Raw genomic sequence first — 24,966 nt, forward strand, 5'->3', positions numbered from 1 at the left:
CAGTTGTCTTAAATTAGCAGGGGAAATTACACACTGCCAACAGTATGTTTATGCTGTTCTTAATTTCTTTCATTATACAGAAAACGTGAATCACAAGTCTGATCAAAAATGTTAATATAAAGTCATATTAGAGGTCATTAATCTCAAATAATAATTACAAAATGTAAAACTGGAATACTGCCAAGTATCTAAATCTCCTGAGATGACAAACCATAATGAAGCTCAGAAAGTTTGTGAGCAATTTACAAGGCAGAGCATCATGTCTGTGGTGCAAAGATAGACACGCTGGTGATTTGGAGCCGTTTAATAGCATCCGTAATCCAAAACTGGAACAGCAAGGTGTTCTTCAGCAATATTCTTGACTAAGATGATAAGAATGAAAATCAAATCATTTGTAATTACACTTACTGAACATGCTGTTCAGTACAATTAAAAGAATAAGCAAAAAATGAAGACTACATAAGGAAGCTGCTAGGATTGGTTTAGCAGATCATAGCAAGATAACTGGACTTTAGAAGTACAAGGTATTGTTTACTCTTTTGCTTGCAAATATCAGTTTTAAAAAACAATGGCAGTTCTACAACTGTGCTATTTTTAATAATAATAAAAAACCTCCACTGCTCTCCTAATTCACTGCTGCCTGTTGTCAAGCTTCATACTGAAAATGTTGTTACACAGTAAGCTTTTCTGAATATACTGCCTTCTCCAGACCAATAATAATTAGTATCCTAGACAGCAAGACAACTAACACTATGGCACTAAAACGAACACAAATGGAGCCCAGTGCCATTATGTGGACATCCCCCTGGACGTCAAATGTCATGTTTGTCACTTATACATTCCATCCTTACAGAAGAAGGGCAGTCAGGCAATCTTGCTCTTGTTTCACGGAAATGGAGTAGGAGTCCTTCCCCTTGTAGAGAACAATGTATAAACCTGCACCATTTATTACGGTGCAAAAAAAAACCCACGTGGCTGAGAGTGATCTGTTGGCACATGCTGCACAAAATAAAAAGCCTCCAAGGAGCTGAAGTGCTACAGAGGGTACTATTGTATATAAAACAATTGTATCTCATCCTCTAGAACTACCTAAAAGATTGTCATGAGCTGCGGGTCAGTCTCTTCTAGACTGCCTGCTGTGAGGGGACTAGAGGAAATGCATTAAGGTGAGACAGGGTAGTTTCAAATTAGGTATTAATTTTTCTCAATGTTTAGGTGGTAAAGCATTGGAACAGGTTGTCCGGGAAGGTGGTAGAGTCACCATTCCTAGAGATGCTTAAGAGGTGTCTGTTAACTGGCACTGAGTGGTAAGGTTTAGGGGGTAATGCCACGTGATGGTTGGGCTTTATGATTTTAAAGGTCACTTCCAATTTTGATGATTATATGAATATATGATGCATCTGGCCCTTGGACTGACAATCCACGTCACCATTATCTTCCCTTTGGTGATGTTTTGTCCCCTGTACTGAGACACTTGGTTGGACGTCCTCGTGTATGCCGATACGCCACTAAAAGGAAGCGTCCAGGCCCCTTACCCCCACACCAGGCCTCCGCTCTTCCGGGGCAAGAGCAGAGCTTCAGCTTCGTCACTCGCACCGCAGCGAACGCTGCAAACCCCATGGCTCGGGGGCTCCCTCCCTGCTCCGTGCCCCGGCGCTGCCGGCCGGCCGTGCCTGTGGGAGCGGCTCCTTCCCGGGCCGGGCGGGCGGTGACCCCTCCGCGGCGCCGGCCGGCGGCTGACGCGCGGAGGAACACCGCGCCGCCGCGTCAGCGGGCGCACCTAGATCCGGCCGCTGCCGCCATTTCGCGGGGAGGCGGCCGGGGCGGACCCGCCGCTAGCGGTGCGCGCCCGCCACCGAGCCCCGCGCCCGCCGAGCTCCGGAGCCGCCGCGACCCCGGCAGCCGCGGGCAGGAAGAGGCGCACAGCGCTCCCGAGGCGGCGGCGCCCACGGGCAGCCCCAGAACCTTCCTTCCCCTGCCCCGCCCGTTCGCCCTTGGGCCCGCCCTCGGCCCCGCCCCCCGGAGCCGTTGGCGGCGGCGTGCCGGGCCCGGCCCCGCCTCCCTCCCTCCCGCGGCGTCCGGGCCTGGCCAGCGGCGGCAGCGCGGGGCTCTCCTGCCCTTCCTCTCTCGCTCTTCCCTGGGCGGGTGACGCCTCTCGGCTCTCCCCGCACTTCGCACCCTCTCCCGGCCGTGACGGGAGGCGGCGGGCGGAGCGCTCCCCCGGCAGCCTCACGGCCCCGCTGCCCGCAGGCAGGCAGGACTTGGGCGGCCGGCCGGTCGGGCGCCCCCCCGGCTGTTTCCGGAGGAAGGAGAAGAGCAGCTGCCCCCTCCCCCCTCTCCGCCTTCCTCCCGGTTCTCCTCCTCCTCCTCCTTCTCCTCCTCCTCCCTCCTCCCGGCCCCCCGAGCGGAGCGCGGAGTCACCGCGGCGCGTAGACGGGCCCGGCACTCGCACACACACAATGGCGCTGAAACGCATCAACAAGGTGAGTGAGCACCGCGGCTCCTCCTCCTCCGCCGTCCCCCCCCTTCACCGCTTCGCCCTTCTTTTTATTGTTATTTTTGGGGTGTTTTATCTTCTCCTTCTCCCATCGCTTTCCTCCCCCTCTCGCCCCTGGAGTCTCGGGCGGGGGGGGGTGGAGGGGAGAGGCGGAGGCTGAAGAGGCCGGGCAGCGGCGGCTCCTTCCGGCGGGGCCGCGGCCCGGCTGGGGCTGCGGGGCCGCTCTCTCCGGGCCCGAGCTCGGCCCCGGCCCCTTCCTGAGGGCGGGGGCCGGGGAGGTCGGAGAGAGGCAGCTCCCGGGGCCGCTCGGATGTCAGCGCAGCCCGGGGTCGCTGCCGGTGCCCTTAGGCCGAAGCCGGCCCGGATGGCGGCAGCCCGTGTGTGCCGAGAGGTTTGGGTGCGATGGAGGCGCTGCCCGGGCAGCAGCTGGGCCCCTCGGCCGGGTTCTCCCCTCTAGTGTGCAACTTCTCTCCCGCATTGTAAGATGGCGGCGGGTCCGCCTGGCCCGGGCGCTTTCCGGGATCCCTCGCGTTCCGCAATAACGCGGAACTGACACACGGAGCAGCCACCGCGGCGCTGCCCTCGCCCTGCAGCCGCCCCTCTCTGCCGCCCCGGGGCTCTCCGGGCACCCGGGAATCCATCGCCTGTCCGGGAATCGCTTCTCCCCGCGACCGGCCGGGAGCGCGCTGCGCGCCGCCGCCTCCCCCCGTTGCACAATCGGAGCCGGGTGGAGCAACTTCGCGGCGGCTAACTCGGAAAAAATGCCGAGGTGATGAAAGTTTGGTTTTCTTTTTTGTGTGTGGGGGGGGTTGTTTTTTAAGATACCTCTCCCAGGGCTAGAAAGCTCCCGGCGTGAAGTTGCCCCTAAGTGGGTTTAGGTTTTGTCGGCAGGTTTGAGAATTGCTGGGATGTAATGGCAAAATGCGATGGGTGCGCAGCGGCGGAACCGGGAAGTCGCTGTTGGTCTGTGCTCCTTCTTACGCGAGCTACGTGGAGCAGTTACGTGTTTCAAGAGCTCAGAGGAGTTTCTTGGTCATCTCATAGCCTGCCAAGATGGCAGAACGTCAGTGTGTCCTGAAATCGGTGAATTTCAGTGTACAAAACGCCTTTTGTAGACAGTGTGTAAACTTCATGCCGCCTCTTGGTCTCGCTTTAATTTCACACAGTGCTTGTGGTCGTATTTTAGACAAAACAAGCGTTTTTTATAACGTTTTTAGTGAATGGATAGTACTGTTACCCTCGAAAATTTTAAATCCCTTCTGTGTAGATAGCTGAATGGATTGTCTTTGAATTATGGCTGTGCTCTGGCAAGGATTTCAAAACAATTCCTTTAGAATCTGCCATCAAAACTTGTTCCCTGTGTTAGTGGATGATAGCACTTGAGTTGAAACACAGCTAGGATACTCCCTGGTATGCTTTGTCATCAGCTCATGCTTATGAAACACGTTCAGGCACTGCAGGTAGGAATTTATTGTCAAATGTAAACCAAGACAAACCCCCACTTATGTAGTAATCTGGTGGTCAGAACCTGGAAACGATTCAGCGTGACTCTTGAGCCAGTAAGTCATCTCTGACTATAGCGTTTTGGCCTGTTGTGTACACTTTTGTATTGGTCCTTAATCTCCATTGCGCTGTGTAGTAGCAAGGTTCTTCCTTTATCCAGTGCAAGAGTTTACGGTTGGGAACATAGCTGAGCTAGGGTTTTTTAGGGCAAGAGTTTAGGATTGGGAAGATAGTTAGCTCTGTTAGTTTTTAATTTTTGCCTCCTTTTTTTGTATGTGTTTGTTTGGGGTTTTTATCAGTTTAATCACACCACATTACAAGATAGACTTCTAAATTCACGTGGAGTTTGTAGTTCTGATTTTTGTATTTGCAAACCTGGAAGATGACCTTAATTTGTGGAATGAAGCCAATCTTTGCATGTTGCTTTCTTCCTCTATTGGTTTCCAGTATAAATGTTTACAGAGGCTGCTGCTGACATAAAAAAAAAAACAGTAGGGCCAGTTCTATAACAAAATGGTTGTGAATGTAATTTTAATCCTGTCAACCAGTAAAATCCAGAGAGAGCGGTGTTGTCACTGATAAACTAGGATTCCCTGTCTTCCAATTGTAAGATCACAGATCAAACCTTGGAATTCTCTGCTTCCTTGTAGTATGTCTTTATCAGTAGATGAGAACAGGCTAAAGATAAACCAGGACCTCAGAACATTGTAATCACCATAGCTGATTTAGTTTGTGCTATTACTTGTCAGAACTAGAATTCATTGTCTCCTGCAGCAGATGACATCCTGAATGTACCAGTGAAGATATTTTCAGTCAGTTTGGTTGACTCCCTCTTTGTGGACTTGACATATCAAGCAAAATAACATTTTTCATTATATTGAGTAAACTAGACTTGAGACTCTGTTAGAGTGTGTGTGTGTGTATCTTTAATTTGAAGTCTGTTACACATTCAGAATGCAACCACTCGTAAGACATAACTGGCAAATTCTACTTCTGATTTGAAAATGAATGTAAATTAGTATTTATGTATTGGGTTGTCTACTTCTGGAACACCCTGTATAAAGCACTCCCCAAACAGAAGTAGCTGCCAGGTACACGGCCAATCCCAGAAAGATTATTGTTATGCTGGAGTTTGTTGTGGTATCAGTGCCATCTGCTCTGGGGGCAGCTTGTGATCAGTTGGCAATACTCTGTCCTTGATATGGCTTGCTTTGCAGTTGTTTCATGATAACAGGTTCTTTTCCCACAAAATTGAGTGTTTTCTTTCCTGAGGATGAAATTTTTCTCCTCCCCCGCTCCACCCCCCAACTAGAATTATCAAGAAATTCACGTTGATTTATGAGCATGTATCTAAATGCTTGGTGTATGCTGTGGCACATTGTCTTGGTCTGAAGTGTCAACAGTGCCTGCTAAAAACACATCCTGTAATTGCTGCAGCATGCTGGAGCTTCCTCTTCAAATGATGATGATCCGGTAGCAGGGAAGCATTTATGTAGGAGTAGGGAATCAGGAATGCATAAAATTTGGAAAACTTGGAAATGTCACATCATTGGTACACATCCATTTTATCACTGCTGTACATATCCATTAAAGTGAGGTAATGTAAGTGGCCTAAGTGATCTTGATAGGCTAAAAATAGAATTAATACAGGAGATGTATGCAAGAAATGTCTTGTCTGTGTAATCCTTAAGAAAGCTTGTGCCTGCTGTGTTTTATGGCCATTTGATTAAGCATAGCACAAGCCAGCATCATTATATTGGAATAATTTATTAGAAAATCTTAAGTGTAGTTGGCATCCTGGAAGATAAAGGCTGAAGGTGGCAAAACCATTTATTGCTACTTAAGTGCAGATAGAAGGCTTCCATTGACACTGGTGGAGTGGAGACTGAATTAACTATTTTCCTTAGGCTATAGCCTCCAGCACAGTTCCTAGATGTATAATTAATTGCAGCTTTAATCCCCCTTCTCCAGATGCCCATAGTAAGAAATGCTGCTAACTCTGGAAATCCAGTATTTTTCAGAGATGAAGTGTAATTTGCATCAGTGAGTCCTGCATGGAAATCTGCATTAGTTTAACCAAAGTTGAAGAGTTGGAAAGCCAGCTTATTACTTTATTTTTAAACTGCTACTTTTTTCTTCTGAACTTGGTTTGAATTTAAAAAACAATCTATAATAAAGCTCGTTGGAATTAAGTTTTCTTCTCTGGATGAAACCCACAACACTTTTGTGGGCAGTCTTGGATTTTGTTTAATGGGCTTTCTCAGAGTTGGAAGTTACTTGATTGAACTCATGCTTTGAATGAATGTCTAGAAATAAGTTTGGATTTGTGTGTTTAGGGGCTCAGAAAGTTAAGATTAGCTAGTTAATGAAATTCAGTTGATTTTAAATGCTTTAAACCTTTGTAAGTACTCTCTCTGTGTATTGAATTACCTTTTTTACTGAATTTTACTTTTGTTAAGAATATTCAGGGCTAAACTAAGGTCCTGCCCTCGGTGGGTAATCCAGTGCAATTGTCACACTCGATGGTAAGAAGGTGACATTGAGCCAGAAGGTAGTGGTTGGTTTTTAAATCATGATACTGCAGTAATTGCAGTAATGGAGTTTGGGAGGTCCTAGTATTGAAAAACTTAAATGTTTCTGAATTGGCTAGGTTTGATACTCTGTATTGAAGACCAGCATTTATTAATAAAGTATTGGATGTGTTTTAAGAACTGGTCATTTTTTTATGAGAGAGGAAAACCAGTGCTTCCTTAGCTAGAAGGTTTGGATGCAATAACTTAAAGATTTTTCTTCTTAATTGAACACAGTGCTTGTGAAACAAGTTCCCGGTCAGCATAGAACTTTAAATATGTGCATTGGAGTGGGAAGAAAATGGGGATTATCTGACTTAAGTGATCTAGAGAACTTCAGAGATCAATATTCCATTAGATGGGTACTTCTAGCATACTTCAGAAAGAGTCCTCTGGCGTATCAAGGATTTAGGTGGGATAATCTATTCGGAGTAGAAGAGTGGCCATCTCTTACAATCATTCCAGCTTTTAGAGATCTGATTTTGAAAGTAAGTCTGTGCTTTTGCTGTTATTCCTAGTGTGGATTTCTTCTAGGCCTGACGTGGAACTCTACAGAGCAAGCTCCCTTTGACTTGCTGCCCAGTCTGTAACCAGTTTGAGGCTTTTCTCTGAGCTCAAAATTAATGGTAAGAGTGTGGAGAAGGATGGAAACAGCTGCAAGCAGCAACTGTTGGGTACTGAGCAGTCAACTGCCTCTTGCCAAAGGCATCTCTCTATTCCTTTTGGAGCCCAGTTCCAACCTAGTGATCTCCTACCCGTGGATGTGTTCTCTGCATCCACTGGGTTGAACTGTTGGAGGAGAGAGAGGATGGAGGTTCTTAACCTTCTCTGAGGTGTCAAGTGACAGGTAGTAAGGTGGAGTGGGAAAGGGTTGAGCTTTTGTGTCATTCAGGTTAGGGTATTGATACGTCATTCCTGATAAATCTTTCTGTTGCAAATATGAAGGTTTTGCCAATTTAACTGTCTGTCCTGTAATCTTGTTTAGGTCACTCCCCTGTATCTCCCCAGCATCAGAGCTGGCAGATGGGAACTTGTGGTCTGCACTTCAGCATTAGGTCTGATCTCTCAGAATAAACTGACTTCTGCTGATGGTTTTAGGCTAAGATGCTATAGCTCACATTAGAAGGGCTGAGTTACAGGCATTCTTTCCTGTGATTGATTCAATGTAGTAACCTGACAGTAGAATGTGCAGAAAAAAAATTAGGAAATGAAAGCAGCACTGTGAATGTGTGGTTATATGTATAACTGCAGTCAGTAGTGCATTTTTAAATGTGGTTGCTTTTTGCCAAGTTGATCTTAAAGTCTTAAACTGTGTAGAGTTGCACATGCTCAACAAAGTTTTGTGAACTTTGGAGTATAAATTTAATGTCATAAACTCTAAGTGAAAAATGCAGGAGATTAAAAAAACCAACAAAGCCAGCTTCTCTTCACTGGTCTTCTTATAGGGCACAGATCTGATTAAATTTGGTAGTCATGTTGGGGAAGCTTTGCAAAAAAAATAGTTTCAATTACATTCACAAGTTTATGTTTATGCCTTTAGCAACTCTTTGTAAAACACTTGGATGTAGACAAGGTTTAATACTGGAAAATAGAGCATTGCAGGATTCGGGACTGAAAGCTAAATAGATGGGGGGATTTTTACCAACAGTAGACTTCAGTATGAAGTTTTTGTGTAAAGGAAGTCTTTGTTCTGAACATCATCCCTTTGCGACATGTGATACAATAGACATCTTCAAGATCTCCTGCAGTTTTTTCCACTGTAATTGTGATGGGTTTTTATTATGGTCTTAAAAAAAGCAAGATGAGAGGATTGTGGGCTGCTTTGCAAATGTTACGGCCCGATGGAAAAAGGTGACCAACATTTAAATCTCTCCACAAGCATCTGGACACCAGAGTTGCAGGCTGAACTGGGTGCAGATGCTGAAGTGCTTTAGGGCTTTCTGATGGGGAAGGCAATAAAATTGTATTAAATATTCTGTTAACTTTATAGTGAGATTTCTCTGTAACCTAGAGTTAGGTTGGCCAGGTATTCATCACTCTGTGACTCTGTGAGCTCTTCTAAGTATCTAATAAATATAAATAAGTGCACTGCTCTCAACCTTTGTTGGCCTATTAGAGTAGTAATGCTAAAAAAAATCTCTTAAATCAGATAAATGCAAAGTTTGTTTTTCCTTTTATCCTTAGCTGTAATTTTTTCTTGCCTTGAATAATACAGGAAGATCTCCTGAATTACTGTTTGCCCCATGAGCAAGACCCCCTTCTATTCCCCTACTAGAGGGTGTAGTCTGCTCATAAAGGTGCTTTGAAACTATTTTTTAAAAAAAACTTCCCTCATTTATTTTTTAAGATTCTTCTGTAAATGACTATTCTCTAGCTAGCTGAGGTGGATCTCAGCTGTAAGAGCAGTTGTACTCCAGATAGTTTTGCATTTTGTTCTGGTGGCAGTTGGTTTAGTTGTCTTGGTGTGAGTTGATTTTGTGTAACTGTACCTAATCCTATAGATGGGCCCTTAGAATGATGATGAAGGGTAGTTTCAGAAATAGCATAATATAATGAGGTAATATATGCTGTAGCTAAGGCAGTATAGTCAATCCCACATAGTTGTGTCCATAGAATACACCCCTATGGTATATTGTAATAATTTTCACATGTGTCTTCGTATTCATACAAAATATGGACTAGTGGAAGTGAAGATAGTTTTTTAAAAGGAAAGCTGATTTCCAGAGTTTAAGTTAATAAATGAACTTCAGAATAATATATCAAGCTACTGCTAAACAATGAATTCACCCTGCTGATTAAATACATGGTATTACTTGTTAGAATACTAATTTGATAACTTTTTGTTACACTGTCCTTGTTTTTTTGAGAACATGGAGAATTCTTTCAGCTTTTTAGAAAATGCAGACTGACTGATGTTTTATTCCATTGAGGCCACTTGTTGTTTCTACAAAAACTTGTCCTGTGCACTGCCAGTCTCCAAATTGTTGTTGATGTTGCCTTGGCAAACTCTGGGACTCTTCTGTCACGTGGAGCACCTGGTGTACAGGTGCCACTTCTGGTTATGTGTCAAATGCTGCTCCAAGTTTCTGTGCCCTCAACAAGCTGAAGGGCAGCATGTTAGGAGGTTCTTGCATAATGCTGCCAAACTCCAGCATCTAAGGAACATTAAGCCAGAACTTGTGTGAAAATGTCTAGCACAATGCCTAAATTGCATTTCTGAGAGGTAGGCATCGGGACAGAGTGCCTTACTTAGAGTATAAACTTCTTTCCACCTGCATCAGTTTACATTTGTCTGTACTGAATTTCACCTGCCCCTTTGTTTCCCAGTCATACTGTTTCATTTAGCAAGGTGTTTCTTGTGTGGCCTTTATTTATACCAGTTACCCTCTTCTTTGAGGTTGACTCTGCATTGTAGTTCTGCGTTACAGAACCAAAGATTATTGTGGTTCTTGTAGGAAAAAACTCTAAAGGGAAAAGGCATGCAAAGTTTCAGTGTCCGATATTCAGAAGTTTGGAGATGGCAAATACCCAACTGTCACTGAATTGCCCAGTAGTTAACCAGTACTTCACTTCACACTTGCCCCTTCAGTGTACTTTAGCCAATGTATACAGTCCTTATCCTACACTGAGCATAGGAGTGTTTTAATAAGCTCTGCTGTTTTCAGGGTATGGTAATTTGTTGTAATACCTCAGAATTGATGTGTGTTAAGCAGTCAGGTTTTCTTCATCTTGAGTAAGACAGCTTCTGTGGTTTTGGTTACTTTAGGGGAAACAAACTGTACTTTTGAGTTCAAAGCACAGCTACAGGTGTGTAGTTGCCACTTCTAAAAAGTTTGTTCTGAAAGCCTTTAGGGAGTGACCAGGAAAGCAAAGTCTGTAACTGCATTCTTTTTCCGTTTGGATCTGTTCAACTGCTTTGCAAAACACTGGACTAAGTAGCAAACCATTTTAGTTGCAGTAACTCTGAAATTTCCCAAAAACCATTACCTGTATTCTACACCTTCCAGATTTCAGAACAGATGAGAGCAGCTGTAGACAATACTCTCATTCACGAAGGGCTTGTGTACTGAAAGGTAGGTTCTTTGAAGAGATAGTAGGTGGTCACCTGAGTAGTTTATATCACAGTCCAGGTACACCGAGTGATTTAATTACAGTGGCACAGCAGTCTGGCATTTCCTTCCTTGAGTGCAAGACTTAAATCATGAATATTTCAGTGTTTGTCTTCTATTATGTCACAATGGTATTACGGCTAGATACTATACAAACAATCTTGGAGTGTAGGCTGAAAAATCCAGTACTAAGGACTGAAGGGAAAACCGTGAAAAATAGAAGCAGAATAACCAAAATAGGGAGAATCACAACTTTTGCATTGCTAGTTGTGTTTTGGGTTTCTTAAAAACCTTTTTGTGTTCATTGTCCTTGCTGTTTTTTCTGACTGCTTTTCATGTGTTTTCTCTGCAGAGTTGCTCTAATGCCTTTTTTTAATCAGAGGAACCTATGTCTTTCTGTATCTTTTCTGCACTGCCATTACACATTGCTTTTATCTATTTATTTTTTGCCAAAAGGACAGCTTGTTTGAAACAGATAATTTTCTGCTTGCTACATTTTTTGTGATGTCTATTATGCCATTGCTTTCTTATTCAGCTTAGAAATCCACATTCAGTGTCCTTACAAACTTACACTGCTTCCAGGTGTAATTAATTTCCATGCTGAAACGAATGTTTCAAATGCAGGTGTGTGGGATGAGGCAGGAGTTCTTCACTGCTTGACACTTCTTAATCTTCAAACAGGCTTAAATGTTCTTCCCCTCCCTTTATAGCTGCTTCCAATCCTTCCTTCTTTAAAGCTGTTTTCAGCTGTGAGCTAATGAGTAAGACTAATGCAGTGATGAATTTTTGGTTGCCTAGAGTTTGAAATACCCTGTTTGACACATCATTAGACAAGCAGTCAAGTTAATAAATGTTGATTTTTTTTTGATTGGCCTAAGCGTTCTTTTTTCTCTTTGTCCTTTTCTAGTAGGATTGGGGGTAGGTTTTTTTTTTTGTGTGGGGGGGGTTGTGGTTTGGGTTTTTTGTGTTGTGATTTGTTGATTTTTTTAAAAACATCTGATTTAACTTCATGTCATCTTTCATGTCCTCCAAGTTATTTTCTGGAAATTTAAGGCAAACCCCTCTAAATTAACCCCTCTAGGCTTTCTTGAGTACAAACCAGAAAGCTGCAATCTGTAATTTTAACAAATACCTGTGTTGTGAAGTAATATTAAATATAACTGTGAATTAAGGCCTGTGGAGGACAATCTTCAGTCATTCTGGTTGGATTGATCTTCTGTCACTGTGTTTAAGTCAGCTGCTACTATCATTAAAAATAAGGCCTGGCTATTTCCAGCTTAAACAAAAAAGCCATAGTAGTGCCACAGGGAGTATGGAATCTGACAAATGTGAAGAAACTGTTGGAGATGCTGCGTTATTTGGTACCTTGCAAGAAGGCAGCTTGGTAGGTACCAGGCTGTCACCTCTTACAGAATTTTCTGGGACCTGAAAACTTCTGTTTTCTTGTTCATGCATATTTGGATGAGATATCCTTTGTCAGTCTTTAAAATTAGTTTCTTAATTCTTTAAATGGCTTCTGTAATCTTCTAAATAGCTGGTAGAGGAGAGTTGTTTGAAGGATTTTTTTTAGCGACTCTTATGTCAAAAAAAGATACTCTGGTTTTATTATAGGATCATAATTCTGCATTCACATTTACATGACAAAGTTTTGAATCTGCACTTGAAGTTTAAGCCATATTTTCTATGTTAGTTACAATTATATTGCTGCAAAACAAGCAGGTTAGTTAGCTTTTTTATAAGCATTTTTTTTCTTGAAAGTACTGGTTTATGGTTTTTTGTTAGGTTTCTGATAAATATATAGTGAAATAGAAGAGAGGAGATAAAAAATGGGACCTGTTTCACCAGTGAAACTGAATCTTGCTAAAAATGTCATGTGAAACTGGCAGAGAACAATGTGCTGAATTTGTGTTAGTGCAGATCTGTCTGTTGCAGTGATGGGTACTGCTGTTCTATTTCTATTGATCTCTGTTTGCAAAACTCTGTTGCAGAATTGTGCATGTATTGCTCCTTGTCTGTTACATTGCTGTTGTCCTCTTAACAGTAGCATTGGTGCTTAGTATTTTAACAGTGTTCTAGTCTGTAAAATACTGAGTGACTAATCATCCTTGTGGAGGGGTAGGAACTATCACACTTTATATTTGGAAACTGGGACAAAGAAACGGTGACATGCTGGAGCTGCACCAGAAACCTCTGGCAGTGACAGAGACTGCTGGCTACGGTTGTAATTCAAGACTAATCCTTTCCCATAGGTGCATAGCGTGGTACTCCTCACCAAATTTGGGTTATTGCTTCTGTGTAGTCCTTCACACTTGCTGCTTGGGAGTTTTGTTTTGGTTTTTCTTTAAAGCTACTTCTAAAGTGAAAAACTGTGACAAGCGATTCCAGGAAAATGTGAGTTCTATTTTGGGGATTTTTAAGAAAATTTGGAATGTAGCTTAATATCCCTTGAGAAAGAAAGCACTACTGAAACCATGTTGACCAAAAGAAGCAAAGTTGGAGAAGTAGGTATGGTAGAAGGAATATGAGAAGCAGAAAGCTTTGATGTAAAAATATTAGATTCAATACTTACTTGTTATAGAATTATTATTACTCTTGATTGCTAAGCTGAGAAAGTAGATTTGTATATTGCTGAGTGGGGAGCTTTAAAAAAAAAAGACTTCTTCCTTTCCTTAAACAAAATGCTTCAACTGCACTCCAGATCTCACAGCCCACGTGCCTCTGCTTGTTCCATTTCCAGTTATTCCAGTTTGCCTGTTGTGTTCAGTAGAGTTGTAGCTTTCAGAAGGAGGTGCTTTTTAAAGTTACTCAGAATTTTCCACTCCCTTATTGTACAAAGCCCCCCTTTTTGTGTAGATGTGAAGTGTCACTCAATAGAGAGATTAAGTAGGTCTGGTGTTACTGTGAACCAGGATTTGCTTCATGTTTGTCCAACATGGAGTTCTTCCACAGCCCTTGACACTCTTCTGAAGTAAACAGCTTTACTACAGACTGTTCTGACCGTAGTATCCCGGAGAAGCAAACACAAGAGCTTATGCCACCTCAGCTTTTTTACCCCAAATTTAGTGGGTGAATTACTTGCTCTGTGAGTGAAATGCCAACTGGTGTACCATTTGTTCCCAGAATTATCTGTATATTGAACTGCTTTGATTAGCACAGTTAGGCTGGGTTTTTTTACTGAGGTGTTTCAGACCAGATAAAACTTTAGTCCTTTAGTCCTTTTGTTTTGTTCGCTGCTACTTTGTTATTTTGAGCAGCTCAAGTAGTTAAAAGAAGTATAGACATAAATTTTGAAATGATTGGAGCCTAGAATATTGAAACTCACTTGTTTCAGCTTTAACTTTTTTTTTTTTTTTTTTAGTATTACCAAAGAGTTTTTTGCAGAAATGTATCACTGGAACTTAATCTAATTTATGTCTTACATCTGCAATTACTTTTCTTGGTTGAATTATTGATGTTGAATTACTAAATTTTCCTGCTGTGGTAAGGTGCCTATTTTTATATTGGGAACTGAATTCTTGTTTCTCTGAAGATTCTAGTACCTTTTGAAGACCTCTCTAGTCTAAAGCACATATCTCTGACAGTCCACTTTATGCTGATCTTTTCTCATCCTTGTCTTCATGCTACTACTCAGTTTTATAATTTTCATAAATGGCACAAAGAGCCTTCTCATAGTTCTTAGTCCCTGTGACAGTTTTGAAAAAAACCTTGAGGCTCTAAATGTACTTCTACTATTAAATAAATCCCGTAATAACTGTACAACTGTATTAAAATAATAACATTTGTGTCTTTCTGCTTATTCTATTGCAATAGCTTACTTTAAGGGACATATCATTTTTCTTCTCAGATTTTGGAAATGATTGATCATTCTTAGAACTGGAAAATACATTTTGATGAGAAATAAGCCTGATTAACAAAATGTGCTGCATTTGTTAAATGGAAAAAGATGCCATAAAAATTAAAAAAACAAATTCTGTCAGAAGCTTCTACTACATTTTTTGTTTGCCTTTACACGAATAACTTAAATCTAAGTTAGCAATTTTTTCTGGTGGTTTATGAACAACATATGGACCTAAGAAGTGATATTTAATGACACAAATAAGTGTCATCAGTCCCCCCAGTAATATCTGGAGAGTAGCTAAATGCATGTACTGTGATGATCTGGAAAGAGCAGTTTCCCACACTTCTACAAACAGCAGCAGTGAATTGAGCTGTGCTATTATTAACTTCATTGTCCCATTGCTTATCAAAACTGATACGGTTTCATTTTGTAAAACAGTTTGATGCCAGTGCAAAATGGAAATATTATTAACTGGAAAATTTCAGAATTAACACACGTAAGGACAGGAAACCTGGGACTAAATTTTCTTGGTGTTTGGAGGGAAGGGGATTGTTGTGGGCTTTGGGTGATGTGGTTTTGTTGTTTGGTGGGGGATGGTTGATTGTGATTGGGGGTTTTTTTTGTGTATGGACTTGCACATGCTGAAGTGCTGTTATTCTTTCTGTGTTTGCAGGAGCTATCATCTTACCAAAGAACAAGGTGTTTTATGTTACAAGAAACATAAGCTGGGGTTTTTCCCACGTTTTGTGTTGGCTTGTACTTAGTAAATTTTTATGGAGTGCAGAATTTTTGAAACCTAAAGGATGTCGTTTAGGATCTTCCCAGGCAAGAGTTAGTTAGCTGTCTGGTCCGAATATGCATGTTTCCAGCATAATCGCTATATCTGGGTTTCTTAAATGTCTGACAAATTTCTTGGTTGAATGGCTTGTATAGACTTCCAGGAAAAAAAAAACAACTTGTGTGAAACTGTTAATGTGTAAAAGAGGGGCTGAATATTTTGCCTTTTCTCAAAACTTCTGCATACATTGACAAGTGCAGATTTATCTGTAGAAGCTCTTGAAGCACATTTTAGAGTCAAGGGAATGCAGGGGAGAAAGAAGGTGATTGCTACATGCTTTAACTGAAAGTGTAAATTTAATTTTAAGACACTGTCCAAAATGACTTGTGGAGCATTAAAATAGTTGAATGGAGAGCCTCTTTGTTTCCTCACAGCAGTATTGTTACTGCACAAGGAATCCTGCATCTGAAATGTCTGTTTCCATTCCTCTGTAATGGGGGCAGGAGAGAGCTGTTTATGCAGTCCAGTAATTTATAACTTTAAAGGCATAGTTGTCTTAAATGCAAAGTTTAAAATAAAAAATACAGATATTTTACTTGATTACAGCACTTTTAAGCCTCTTGAATTTTCTTGTCTGTTTTGATCTTTGTGAAGGTACATCCTTGCTGCTGGTAGTGGGTTAAGTGAAACCAAGTTTCTGTGGGGTTTTTTCTTGCTGTTCTTAGTTCTAATGTCATTTGTTACGTACAGAGTGCTTCCTGTTTCATGAAGACTCATCAAGTTTCTCTCCTTCCACTTCAGGCTTCTCTAGACTGGATCCTTGTCAATATAAATTAAAAAGTGATTAGACTTTGAGGGCTTAAGGCTTTGTGTCCTGCTTTTTCCTTCATCAGGAGTGTTTTCACAGTAGTGACAACATGTATTTGGAAAGGCATAGTCATTGTAGTCATAGGTGGTTTTGGTGCTACTTAGTCTGTTATAAAGATTTTTGATACTGATATAGTGGTTGGTAAGAGTTGTCAATTGCACATTCTTCTGTTTGCATATGGAAAAACTCTAAAGGGTTTTGCTAGATATGAAGTGAAAATTACTATTTTTGGTTTTGTTTTCTTAAAGGAACTTAGTGACTTAGCCCGTGATCCTCCAGCACAGTGTTCAGCAGGTCCCGTTGGAGATGACAGTAAGTAACTCTAAGTTTTATGTTTTGTTCTGCTGACTCAAAGCATATCATGCCTAGATAATAATGCGGAGTTTTTCTTTTGTAGTGTTTCATTGGCAAGCCACAATTATGGGACCTGTAAGTATTTTAATTCTTGTGATGTAATATTAAATGAGTAGTTCCTACTGAGGAGAAAACTGGGGTTTTTGGTTTACTTTTATAAGCTCCCCTTATCCGACTTAAGCTCTAGAGGTCTTCATTGTAGTAAAGGAAAATGAGGGAGGGGAAAAAGCCCACCAGTTCTGTTGTTGTTGTGGTGTTTTTACAAGGATGCAAATTTAAGCTGAAATAATCTCTAGAGCAGTGTTACGTATTATTACTAAATATCTAGAAACTTTGTTTGCATATAAGGTTTTCTAAAGTTTTACTCTAGCATGAACTTTGTACTAGGACCTGGTACTACTGTCAGGAATTAGTTGGGATGTTTTTGTGTGGATCTTAGAAGGGAATCCTTATTTGGTCTAGAGTAATGCTGAGATCTTGAATACTTGAAAGAATAGAAGAGGGAATAATCACTGAAATGGGAGGTTTGTTATGACTGTAGAAAAAAAAGTCAGTATTGAATGTTCAGTAAGCATCTGAAACCTGAATGGAACTTTTTCCTCATTAAGGAAGTAAAATATTTGCTTTTGTTGAAAACAGCCTGGAAGCAGTTCACATCTGGAGTTTTCTGATTATCTGTATTTAAAAGACAAAACCTGTAACTTGTGAAGACAAGCCTTCAGTGGGGCTACAAAGTAGGCATTAAATATCAGGGATGCTGAATTACCCTGGCTTTATATATATAGCTATAAGTGTGTTATTAGGAGGTGGCTATTAGAAGTTCACTGGACGGAAAAATGTCTCTTCATCCCAAAGTACCTGCTCATCATTGGTTGTAACTAAGTACCTCAAAAAGATAGAATTGTTCAATAGCTATATTCATACTTAAAGGGCAAGGAGTGTTGTGTACTACACTGTGTATGATGATTCTATGTGGCTGGCATCTGCATGGTCACGAGGTATTAAGCATTGGTTGAATTTAAATTGGGATTATTATTTTTAGTTTTCCCTTGTGGTTTAATAATGTACAGCTCCTTTTTTCCCCATGTGGTTTTCGTGGTGTCAGAAGGTCTGCGTTCCTGTTTCCAGGCTGCGCAGTATCCTGACAGAAGTGTGTCAGTGTGGTGTTAGTAGTTGTGTGCTACTGTGGGACTGCCTTTAATAACAGACAGGGATTGTAGAACCAATCATCTGGTCTTCCTGACGATTGGTGATTTTCCTGGATAGGTGTATGACAGTGTGCTTTGGTTTAACACATTTTAAAGAAGAGTTTCTGTAATTGATAAAAAATACAAGAGGTTATATTTTGATCACTAGATTTCATCAGAGACAGAATAGGGTATAACCCACATGTTGAGGGTTTGATTCCCTTGTCTTGTGTTGCAGATTTTAATTTTCTCGTATTTAAGTAATACATAGTTATTTCCTTACATTGGTAAAACAAAAAAATGCAGACATGTACTATGTATGCCTCAAATTCATCTTCCCTAGCCCTGAGTCCAGAATAACATCAAAGTATTCTTAAGGTTAAACAATTAAATTGTTAGCTCTATTTCAGAAATTTAGTTGTAATTTTGAGTTAAAAACCTTTTGCTTCTTTCTTCTTGTAACTACTAACCTACACAATCCCTGTTCAGTCGCTCCAGTTTTTTTCTTCTCCTTACTATCATGTTTTTTACTTCCACATTTTGCTTTACTGCTTATAGTTGACACCTGAATGAATTATACCAGTTATTCTTTCCTTGGAGCAGGGAAATGTGAAATACTCTCACATAGTAGATTACAGTGAATTTCTGTTAAAGAGAGGAAAAATTCACTTGAATTATGATTATTATTTTGTTTGTTTGGTAGGATGGGTAGTTGAAATTTTTTGTTCGGGTCTTTTTGGTGTGGTTTTTTTTTTTTTTTTTCCAAGGAAACAGGGGTCTAGATGTGTACTCAGAGGTCTTCTTCAGGGCTGAAGCTATGGACAGAATTTAGGAGGCCATGGGAGTCCACGGCCACTCTAAACTTGGGTGGTCACAACAAACAAGCTCAAAACACAGAGCTGGAGGGTTTTGAATCTGATGGGACCCACCACTCTGTTAACATTACTTCTTGGAGCTATCTTAGAAGCATTCAAATGCTTTTGCTCTGTAGTCCTGAGTGGATTCTCAGAACCACTGGGTTTTGTGATGCATTAGCTTGGAGAGGTCTACACAGAAAGTGACATGTATGTGTTCTGTATTACTTACAGTAGGAAGTAGGAATTGAATTTTAATTATGTCTCACTTTTATTGGTGGATTAAACATTTTGGTTTAAACAAATTTCCTCTCCATTTATTTAAAAACAAGATCTTCAGTGATATTTAGTCCTAAAGATGATAATAGGAGAATTATTTGTTTGCTTTGACAGAACGACAGTCCATATCAGGGTGGTGTATTCTTCTTGACAATTCACTTTCCCACAGACTACCCATTCAAACCACCTAAGGTAAGTATTATCATGTCATTTGTGAAATCGGTGCTTTTTAAAGACCAGTAAAGGACAGAAGTTGCCAGCCTCTGTATTGTAGTATTGTCGAGATGTCACTTCTTTTCAGGCTTTCTTACCATCTATTAGATGTCTGGGTCCCATTCTGACTGCCACAGGAATTGGGTGTGTTAGCATGTTCTTAATGAGCAAATCCATGTGTATGTATTCTGAATGTCGTAAAATATTTGGGTTCATTTCTGGTTTTCTGAATTGATAGGAAAACTTCATTAGCTTTGTGTTACTATAATATAATTTTTGCCAAGGAGACTGTCAAGTATTAGTGTGTGTAGCTGTTGGATTGGTCTGTAGGAATGTGACACTGTGGGTAAGGATTTACTTGCTGAGTGCCTAAAATCAAGTGAAGGGGTATTTGTTAAGAGTTTGGCAGTAATTGCAAAATATACTCTTTTTTGGTAGCTTTATCAGCCACTAGCTTTGTCTTCCATTTTTCAGTCAATAGGAAGGTGTGCTCTTGGAGTTACTGCAGTGTTGGAAGTTCCTTAGCTCTGTGACTGCAGTGTAGCTGGGGTTTAGGCACTGCTGTTGGGTGTCTTCACCAAAGGCAGCTGGGATTAAAACATGCATACATGCCTTCTCTCTGTTTGAAATAGTGCCTGGTAGTGGGAGACTCAAAGCTTGTGGGTGCATTTCCCTGAATTTGATGCAGTTTAACTGCTTAATCCTTTTCTTTTAGAGTAAATGGAATTAACTGATAGCTTGGCTGAGCAGAATGGGTGCAGTTATTGTCATAGACCCAAATGCACTCTTTGTTTTTTTGTTGCAGGTTGCATTTACAACAAGAATCTATCATCCAAATATCAACAGTAATGGCAGCATTTGTCTTGATATTCTAAGATCACAGTGGTCTCCTGCTTTAACTATTTCTAAAGGTAACTTTTGTGAAGAAGTTTTTCCATCTTGTGCTAAATACAGTGCTTTTAGCTTTGATTGTGTTCTTACCCATCTCTTTGATTTTCCCTTAACTTAAGCTTCCTCATTCAAGCCTGTGTTTTGCCAGTTTGATGATACTGCATTTTTAATGGATTTTTTCCTAACACTTTCTCATATATAGCTGTTTACGGCCTTGTCTGGCCATTTACTTGCTTCAGTATTCCTAGCAGAATTTACCAGCTTGGGCCCAGAGGAATTTGCTGGCATTTGGATTGAAATAGACCTGTGTTGGGGTGTTTGAGCTAAGGCTAAGAAACTGCTTGTTTGGAGCTTCCCATGTAGTTATACTTGCATGTTAAATGCAAGCTTAATTTCAAGTCAGTTTTTCAATACTGAAATTTGCATAATTTTTTCATCCTGCCTAGAGTTATGTGCATAGTTCTACTGGCATATGTGTGGTAAATGAATAAATCTGTTATTGATACATACTGCTTTCTACCACAGTGCACTGGCATTGCATTGCATTACTTAATGAACTTAGTTTACTGATCCTACTTCATGATAAATTGATGATGTGTTGCAAGAGGAGATTTGTGGCTTTCCTCATTTTACTACAGTAAATAACAGATAATTCTCAGATATTTTCATGATGATCTAATTGTTTTGCTGCAAAGCCACTGGTCACTGTGGCTTCAAAAGATCCCTCAATGTGCCCTTTTGTCTCTAGAACTTGTAATTCCTGTCTGTCACACAGTCAGTTTGTTATTTAAATGTGGATTCCCTGCATTTTAATGATTCACTGTTTTCTTCCAAAGCTTCTGTGAAAGTAGAAGATGAAGTCCTCATAGTTGCCTACAACAGTGTTACTGAGTTATTTGCCACATGTGTGTAGTTTTCAGTGCAGACCAAGATATTCTTGCCTCATGTACAACAACAAAAGAATTCAGTCTGATTTAAAAATTAAAAACTTAAATTTGAGGATTTTCTACTTTTATTGATAAGAACCGTGGATATGCTGTTCATCAGAGTACATAATGTGTTTTTGTTGGCTGCTATGTTACGTCATAATCTGGGGGACAGCAGTGCTGTTCTTGTGTGTGTACTGACAGCTGTCAGTATTGGGAAATAGGAAGCAAATAGTTCTTACAAACCTTTTAGCTAGTCTAGGCTTTTTACTTAACAGTGAGTTATGAATTTATATTGGCTGTTTATCAGGAAAATACTTTCTAGGTTCTGTCCTGTGATGACATTGTGCTAATGTAAAGATCTATGCTCCATTGTTTCTGCTCTTGTCATTCCTCTTTTGCTATTGAGAATGCTTTTTTTTTTACAGTTCTCTTATCCATTTGTTCGCTGTTATGTGATCCAAATCCAGATGACCCACTAGTGCCAGAGATTGCACGTATCTATAAAACAGACAGAGACAAGTAAGTACAGAAGTGTGCAAGACTGGCATTTTAACAGACTGTAGGAGTTCATTGTCAGACAGCAGTTGTGTTCTGTGAGCCTTTTGTGAAGGTCTGAGATGGAGAAAAACGTGTGTATCAAAGAAGTGAATAGTGCATAATTTAAAAACAAAGGAGCTTAGCATCTTTGAAGTTGTGGGTGAAAGAGACTTTTTTCACGTGCCTGGAAGTATTTTACAGTATATATATTACTTTTTTTGTTTTTCGGGTTTTTTTTTGTTTACCATGCATAAATCTAGTTAGATCTTCATAAATGTGGAAAAGACAGCTTTTTGTTGTTTTGATGCCTTCGTTTGGCAGCAGTTTGACCTTAAATTTTGTTTCTTTCCTTGAAAATGGGCGGCAGCACTTTTTTACCCGTGTTGAAACAACTTTATTTCCCTTAGGTATCTTTAACATTTTGCACAGATAGAATTATATGAAGCAGATTTTGGGGGGTTTATATATATTAATGCTAAATATATTTGTCCAATTAGGTACAATAGGTTAGCAAGAGAGTGGACAGAGAAATACGCTATGCTGTAGGGTAAGAATATTTGCAAATTATGGTGCATTTAACAAAATGGAAATTTGTCAGCACTTGGGTGCTGCATGTTCTAAGGCACTGGATTAACTAACAGATAATGGATGCACCAATTACTGAACGTGGAAATTTAACAGCTTGATCTGTGGTTAGTGTGTAATGTATTGGCTAGTCACTGTTTCTCACAGATACTACTCTTGCATGGTCAAACAAAAAAGTTAGTATGAAGTAATTACTGAGTTTTGAGCCATTTTTTAATTTGTTCTGGTAAGTATTTTACCCAGATTTTATCAGAATTTGGTTCAAAGTGACGCCCAGTAGCAAGACCCCATATATAAGCTATGAGTGAATTCAGACAGTCCAAATTTCAGTTATCTTTAATCAGCAGTGTCTGTCTTCCACACATAAACTCAAAAATGTATGGGAATTATGTTCTGCTTGTATAGTTAATTATTAACTTCTTACTGACAAGCATGGAGTTAAGTGTTAACTAATTGTCAGCTCAGTTCCTGTGGAAGTAGTATACTTTAAATAGTCTTAAATTTTGAGCAGTATATTTGTGTGAAAAGAATATTCAGTGCAATGAAATGCTTAGTGTTGGTTTTCTTTAAAATCAGAAATTTGACATTTTGTATCCAGTGGCATTATTAACCAAATAATCTTTACTTATGGCATGGGATATATATTGTAATCTTAACCTAAGAACAATATTCAGATAAAATACTTGACTTGTTTATTCCATCCCAGATAGGCTCTGTTTCTTCTCTTTTAGTATTTTTTTTCATAACAGACTTCTAGCAAATTTTATCGTCTTGACTTCAAGGCTTTTCCTTAAAACTAGAGAATGTCTGTCTTAATTGGTGTAGGGAGGGAATTGTTGCATATTTTGAGTTCAAGTATGTCTTGGTACAGAAAGAGACTTCTCACAGTGAATGAGAGAATGGAGAGGTGGGAATAAAATCATATTTCATCATAAACGATTTAGGAAATTGTCATTTTCATGCTGATGTTAATTCCTGGTTTTGTCTGCAGGTACAACAGAATATCTCGGGAATGGACTCAGAAGTATGCCATGTGATGCTACCTTAAAGTCAGAATAACCTGCATTATAGCTGGAATAAACTTTAAATTACTGTTCCTTTTTTGATTTTCTTATCCGGCTGCTCCCCTGTCAGACCTCATCTTTTTTTATTTTTTTGTTTACCTCCTTCCATTCATGCACATGCTCATCTGAGAAGACTTTAGTTCTTCCAGCTTTGGACAATAACTGCTTTTAGAATCTGTAAAGTAGTTACACAAGAACAATTGCCCAAGATTCAGAATTTTTTTAATGGAGCATGTGTATTATGTGGCCAATGTCTTCATTCTAACTTGGTTATGAGATTAAAAACAAACATTCCTCACTGCTCTAACAGATACTGAAGATACCACCTGAAGGGGGGAGGGGAGATGGATGTTCAGTTTTCTCCCATCAAAGAAGTAACATTGCTGTAGCAACATCCATCTTGTTCCAAACCTTCCAGTGTTAGAGAACTGAGGTTTTATTATATACTTTTGCTCATAACTGATGTGTCTGGAGAATTGGTACTGAATCTATAGCATCAGCAGAACAGAAAATGTGATGTATCTTATGCATGTCAATAAAGGAATGACCAGTTCTTGTTTTACAGAGAATGGAAATTGGAAGTCAAACATCCCTTGTATTCCAGAATAGGGTTTAAGAACATTTTTGTAATTCATTTAAATTTTGTTAGGAGGCTTGGAGCTATTAGTTAATCTGTCTTCCAAAACACTGTTTAATATAGCACTGAATAAATGATGCAAGTTGTCAATGGATGAGTGATCAACTAATAGCTCTACTAGTAATTGATTTATTTTCTTCAATAAAGTTGCATAAACCAATGAAGTAGCTGCCTGGATTAATCAATATGGGAAACAAAATCTTTTGTAAAAGCAAAGCTGGTTTTTGTATATACTGTTGGCATTTGCCTCATTGTTTAACATCAAATAATGATGTAAAGTTCAGTAGAGTGACTTCTGCCATTTTCAGTTCTAATGCTCAGTCTGTTGCAGGTTGGCACATTGCTCGGCCTGGTGGATGCAGAATTAATAAGCTAACATAGTCGTGTAGCCGTAGTAGGGGGCTGCACTTGGTGCTGGGAGCCCAGCGTTCAAGGATGGACTTGGGACCCAGCAGATCTGAAGTGGTGTATTGTGGAGATACTTCCTGATGCACCTGTGTTTGCTGACTGAGAATCTTTTTCTTCACCTTGTACACTTGACAACTGAAAGATCTTAATGTGGGGGTAATGATGAGGCAAAAAAAATTATAAAATAAAGTACTGTTTTGATGTGGGAATTGTCATGAGGCTGTGTTGAAGTGACTTTACTATGTGGGATGTTCGTTACCATTGAAAAGGACTTGTTCAGCCATGCTGCCATTTACATTGATGACTATTTTAATGCAACAGACACTTTCTTCATGTCAGGTGACTAAACGTGAATAAAGACTCATTGCTATTGGATTTTTGTTCTACAAGAAACATTGTCTTGTGCCATTAGTTTAACTTTAAGCAACAAGGGCATTATTAAACACCTGACTCTTTGCTCCCCTCTTCCTTCATATTTTTCCTTGTTTGATCCTTTTGGTCTCCATTCTTAACAACCATGGCTTCATTTTCTCTAGTCTTGTACTATCACTTTATTGTGCATCTGTGACTTCTCACTGGCACCACTTTTGCACTGCTTATAGTTATGTACATTCTGATTCCTTGTCCCCACATGGATGTGGAAAGCTAGATGTAAAATAAATGTTAAACCTTAATTTTTATAAAAATTTGAACATGTAGTTTGGACATGGTTTGTTCTGGTTCTAAACTATGAGAGTAAACTTGAAATGCTCAAGTTCAATTGGCTTGGAATTTAGAAACCTGGGCGCTCTTTAGCAGTACATGCTTCAGTGATGACTTTCTGAAATCTGTTGAAGTTGCAGTTCATTTCTACTTTGCTAACCAG

At 40.1% G+C, this 24,966-nt stretch overlaps 1 protein-coding gene across 2 annotated transcripts; it reads left to right on the forward strand.

The window, feature by feature from the left end:
• Positions 1-2,061: 2,061 nt before the first annotated feature.
• Positions 2,062-24,476, forward strand: UBE2D3 (ubiquitin conjugating enzyme E2 D3). 2 transcript variants are annotated; one of them, XM_077782957.1, is made up of 8 exons: positions 2,062-2,483; positions 16,412-16,475; positions 16,561-16,592; positions 18,952-19,029; positions 19,856-19,961; positions 21,296-21,389; positions 21,905-21,954; positions 22,984-24,476. In XM_077782957.1, exons 1-7 carry the CDS (start codon positions 2,460-2,462, stop codon positions 21,951-21,953), a joined length of 447 nt encoding a protein of 148 aa, XP_077639083.1. In that variant the 5' UTR covers positions 2,062-2,459; the 3' UTR covers position 21,954; positions 22,984-24,476. The 2 variants fall into 2 exon arrangements, with proteins under 2 accessions (XP_077639083.1, XP_021387131.1); XM_021531456.2 differs by lacking the exon at positions 21,905-21,954.
• Positions 24,477-24,966: the final 490 nt, after the last annotated feature.

This window comes from Lonchura striata, chromosome 4, assembly GCF_046129695.1.
Source record: "Lonchura striata isolate bLonStr1 chromosome 4, bLonStr1.mat, whole genome shotgun sequence".
In the NCBI taxonomy this organism is placed as follows: domain Eukaryota; kingdom Metazoa; phylum Chordata; class Aves; order Passeriformes; family Estrildidae; genus Lonchura; species Lonchura striata.